The sequence below is a fragment of the Pecten maximus genome, unplaced genomic scaffold, assembly GCF_902652985.1.
Source record: "Pecten maximus unplaced genomic scaffold, xPecMax1.1, whole genome shotgun sequence".
NCBI lineage: Eukaryota > Metazoa > Mollusca > Bivalvia > Pectinida > Pectinidae > Pecten > Pecten maximus.
Window position 1 is genome coordinate 1 of NW_022982159.1, and position 5,426 is coordinate 5,426.

At 39.6% G+C, this 5,426-nt stretch overlaps 1 protein-coding gene across 1 annotated transcript; it reads right to left on the reverse strand.

The window, feature by feature from the left end:
- Window positions 1-2,157: 2,157 nt before the first annotated feature.
- LOC117320405 lies at window positions 2,158-5,211 on the reverse strand (the record flags this gene model as incomplete). Its single annotated transcript, XM_033875005.1, is given in 2 exon segments — window positions 2,158-4,403; window positions 4,839-5,211. Coding segments are annotated over 2 exon segments (1,254 nt in total), but the record flags the coding sequence as incomplete, so codon positions are not given.
- Window positions 5,212-5,426: the final 215 nt, after the last annotated feature.

Consider the following 5,426-nt stretch of genomic DNA (forward strand, 5'->3'; position numbering starts at 1 on the left):
ATCTACATGTGATATTCATCGAAATGTTCGACCGGGTCGTCAAATAAAATTTGCATCTATAGCGAACGTGTGTGCCAAAAACTTTGGTTTAGTTTTTGTGTTCTGACTTCTTTTTACGTCAGTATGTGACTTTAATTATGAAGTTACGGGTGTACTTTGTTTAGCTGTGCCGACGTAGTAATGTGACGTTTATGAAGTTGCGGGTGTACTTTGTTTGGCTGTGCCGACGTAGTAATGTGACGTTTATGAAGTTGCGGGTGTACTTTGTTTGGCTGTGCCGACGTAGTAATGTGACGTTTATGAAGTTGCGGGTGTACTTTGTTTGGCTGTACCGACGTAGTAATGTGACGTTTATGAAGTTGCGGGTGTACTGTGTTTGGCTGTGCCGTAGTAATGTGACGTTTATGAAGTTGCGAGTGTACTTTGTTTGGCTGTGCCGTAGTAATGTGATGTTTATGAAGTTATGGGTGTACTTTGTTTAGCTGTGCCGTAGTAATGTGACGTTTATGAAGTTACGGATGTACTTTGTTTAGCTATGCCGACATAGTAATGTGACGTTTATGAAGTTACGGGTGTACTTTGTTTAGCTGTGCCGACTTAGTAATGTGACGTTTATGAAGTTATGGGTGTACTTTGTTTAGCTGTGCCGTAGTAATGTGATGTTTATGAAGTTACGGGTGTACTTTGTTTAGCTGTGCCGACATAGTAATGTGACGTTTATGAAGTTACGGGTGTACTTTGTTTAGCTGTGCCGACTTAGTAATGTGACGTTTATGAAGTTATGGGTGTACTTTGTTTAGCTGTGCCGTAGTAATGTGATGTTTATGAAGTTACGGGTGTACTTTGTTTAGCTGTGCCGACGTAGTAATGTGACGTTTATGAAGTTGCGGGTGTACTTTGTTCCGATGTCCCGCCGTAGTAATGTGACGTTTATGAAGTTTCGGGTGTACTTTGTTTAGCTGTGCTATAGTAATGTGACGTTTGTGAAGTAACGGGTGTACTTTGTTTAGCTGTGCCGTAGTAATGTGACGTTTATGAAGTTAAGGGTGTACTTTGTTTACCTGTGCCGATGTAGTAATGTGATGTTTTATGTTTCGTTCGTAAGAGGTTAAATGGCATAGGTAAAAAATTCTGTGTGACTGGATCGTTTGTTACCTAGGTTGGGTTAACGCTGAAGATGGAGGGCGGTTAACTTTATAAAGAATCGTGTTGACATACTATTAATAACCTTTCCTCAGGTAAGGTCAACATGTTTTCGCCCGTCATCAAGAGTAAAGATTATTTTGTAACTCTTTTTTGTGTGCTGTCGTTCGTCTCTTCGACAGCAAAGACAATTTTGATACAGTCACTGAAGATGGCAATGGAAAAAAATGTTTTTAAAATGTAAATGTCAACATGGCGTAAAAACTGGGTGATTTTGACGTTAACAAACATTTTCTCGTCGTATTCAATAATCTATCACGATCCTAAGATCAATATAGAGTGCGCATAGCATCTCAAGACAGGATTAAAGTTCTTAGCGCCTTTAAGCACGCGTGTCTGGGTTTTGTTTAGATCATGTGTTCTAATTCTGGTCAATTCTTCCTCCGGAAATATTTTACTTATTGAAGATGTCTGCTAAATTTTCTGCAGCATACTTCGGACATTTTTCTGTGTGTTATCTGTTTTAATTCTGACAGTTTTTGTTGAGATTTATACTCCAAGGCGCAAATATAATACTTTTGAATACTGATGGTGGAGGATTACAGTTAGTCATGGTTGGTGTAGTGCTATATCAGTAGTCACAAATGAGCCGTGATCGAATCTGCAGACACCTGATTCAAATTTGTTTAACGGCATCGCCAATTAAAGACCAAGAACTAGGCGTTTCTTTGCTATTTTTGTTCGAAGTTCCACCGGAAAATGAAGGTACATGTACAAATCTACGATATTCTTCGTTACACTTCAATACAATATTGTATTGCAGTGTATAGAGTATTGTAGAAGAGCCAACATCACAAGTCTAATTTTAAGTAGATTGCTGACACCACAAAATAGTCCTCTGACAATTGAAATACAACAAGCTGTCATATTAATAGATACAAATATATTATAATGTCTTACTTTTTTCATTGTCTTTCTAATTAATTTCAAACATAGAGAATACTGAATCATTCCTGTTATCATTTCCGAATATTTTATTGCACAAGAGAAATAATCCAATAGACAAGGCCACGTACTGGTCGCGTGGATAGGTATAATATGCATAGTATATCAATACTTATATAAATAATGTAAGCATTTAAAGTATACAACTGTCTGAAGATTGATTCATCACATAAATCACCGAAATACATAGTAAGCCAATATGGTATTTACAAGCCAGTGAATGCCATAGCTAATAACTTGGTACAAGTTATAATGATGTCATCTAATGCATTTAACGCCTCGTCTCTTATACAAAGCTGTAGTATACAAGCATGGGCAAAGCTGGGTGCAATACAATAAAATCTTAAAATAAGACAAATAAGTGAAAGGGAGTAAAATGAAAAAATACAAAAATATCAAATTAATTTACAGACAGGATGTATTTATTAAACCTATCGCTGACTTTGATCATCAATATTTATTTACCAAGAGCATGTACAGGTAATGATAAGTTTAAATATATTTTGTCATCAAAATGTTGATGCAATTCAAGTCTCGCTCTAAGAACCGATAATTATTCTAACGACGAGATCTCAAAATCATTATCGACACACATAGAGTTAATGGCATATATTTCTATTTATGGATTGTGTATATAGATATATATATGTGTGTGTTAAAAAAGTTCCCTAGAGCAACTCAACTTCCGGTCAGAGACCTAGTGCCATATAAGGGTTTAAAAAGTGTGTCTCTAGACATTTAATATATTTCGTATATTGAGGATATTTTCAATCATACCACGACAAAAATAACTTTACTTATTTTACTTAATACGTATATTAATTGATATAAAAAAAATCCACCGAATTGTCTCACGCAAACATGTTCATTTACCACGTTGAACATTTTTAATGTCTATCCCCACTCTGGGGTTTGTCTACCAAATTCGTTCCTTGTACTTTGAATACAAAACAGAACAAAAATTGAAGCTTGGGCGTTTTTCTCGTCATTAATTTGTTAATACAAATACGTCGACAAATACTACAATTATAAATATCTACTTCCTGTGGGATTTCGGTTTGACGTCATTAAGACCGTAAGTTTCCGTCATTCATTGCCTCATTCTCAGTACATCAACACATTCTTGTCGTGACTTCCGCTAAACTATCATCGTTCCTATGATCCATTGTTCAAGCCAATACACACTGTCACTATCACAGATGGAATATGTAACATATTTATACATGAATCATTGTATCAATTCACGACACTCCGACTATTTTACGACAACCGGAAGTTCCTGTTTAACAAGCTCTCGTTGCATTCAGCGCCTTGCTTCCTAGTGGTAAGCACACATTGGGATCGTCTATGATTTGCCCGGATGTTAGTCCCATCTCATTCACACGTGCACATTTCGGATGCGCAGAACTCTGAATTACAGTTAGCTGCGCACCAAGCATCCATGGCCGCGTCCGTCCAGCCGGGGATGCCTCTACACTGACTGGTCATCCCCCTATAGTTAGGATTCAGCTGTTGAAGGACATTAACGGGGCACGTGCACCCACAGACGGCAGAAGGACAGAGACCTGACGGACACATAGACTGACACCATTTCCCGATCGCCGGCAATTTGTTCCAGGACGGAAGCGAGGAACACGTGGGTTTGGTGTAACCATCTTGGCAGACCTCAAAGTTCGCGTTGTCGTTGCCATCTGGAATGCCGTTAGCGTAAGACAATATGGTAGCGGTGAGCGCCCGGGGGTCTGTAGGCAACTTGACAGCGGCAGACTGTGACGACCTCTGTGAATAGTGTCTCTGGGGCCGTGGTTTAGGTGTGGTAGGCGGTGCGGGTTGAGGTCGGACGGATTTCATCGCCATGTTCATATAACCCATATCACCATCGAACATATTTCTGAACATATTCTGTATACCTGTGCCATACGCTCCAAATCCTGAAGGGAAGATCTCGCGAGAAATTTGCGTGAACATATTTTGAGTTGGCGCTGGTGCTGGGGCAGGCTCTACCGGCCGTGAGTGGGCGCTATATAGCGCTGCCGAGTTCTTGCTGGAGGATTTGATTTCATAAGATACAGCGCTCGATACTTCCGGTTTGATAGCCTTGAATCTGACCACAGCCCCACCGACAGAGGATCGAGTAATGGGGAGGGGCGACGTTGAATAGGGACTGATAGCTACATCAGCACAATTGATGAAGTGTTCTTGAGGTCCGCATCCGAAACACTCGCCTCCCTTACCATCGGGACCACGATTTTGAGCTGTAAGAGACAAAAACAAACGCATTAGAATAATGTTTATAACTCGGATATCTTTAGAACGTTATTTAGTATTTATTGATAAAACGGTAGCTGATTTCTGATAATTGCAAACTCGCTTCCAAATCTAACAAGATTTTTGTCTTTTTATACCTACTCTTAGTTTCTCAGCCGCCATAGTGAATTGCTTACGTGGTTAAACTAATTTCGCTAAAAGAAGCATGACAAGAACACTTCCATCTGAGCCAATAAAACCATATAAATGATATAAATTTAATCCACAGCTGTTTAAGATAATTAAGACGTCGTTTTATAAAAACATTCAGCTTAAAGTGTTTGAAACGGGTTGTTAATTATCAATTTTGCTTATTCTAACACACTTTCTTTTCTTGGTATCCTAAAATTCAGACCGCTTTACGACGGAAGAGAATTTCTTACCTGCGCGCCATTTCCACTGAAGGACACAGTTTGAACAGCTGACACCTGGCGGGAGTTCCAACAGTAGGTCGATGAAGACATTCGAGTCCGGGGCGTCGATATGGTACTTCGTGCCCAGCCCGACGATTCTCAACAGGTATTGGTCAAAGCACTGCTGTGTCACTCGGAGCTGGCCGTTATTGTTCGGACATAATCGAAACTCGAAATAGCCTTTATGATTACTGGTCAGCTGGACGGTGACGTTGATAGTCTGACCGGAAGCGTACTGTCTCGTGATAACTCCTGTGGAGTATTTCCCGCCAGCCTCGTTGTCGCGAGGACCCTGCCAGGGGTCGCCACAAGGCCCACATCGACCACCTTGCCGCATCATGTTCTGAAATTAAAGAGAAAATATATTGCATGAACCGGGCAATGGTAAAACAATGATTAGGTTTTTACAATATCAAACTTTTTAGTTAGCAAGATCATAAACTCTAAGCACTTTCAACTTCAGACAGCGCACATCAATTTCACGCTTAAAATTTATTCTTTTACTGCATTTTCGGGGATTTTCGTACCCTAAAAATTTACAAAAAAAGAAAGGTTTAT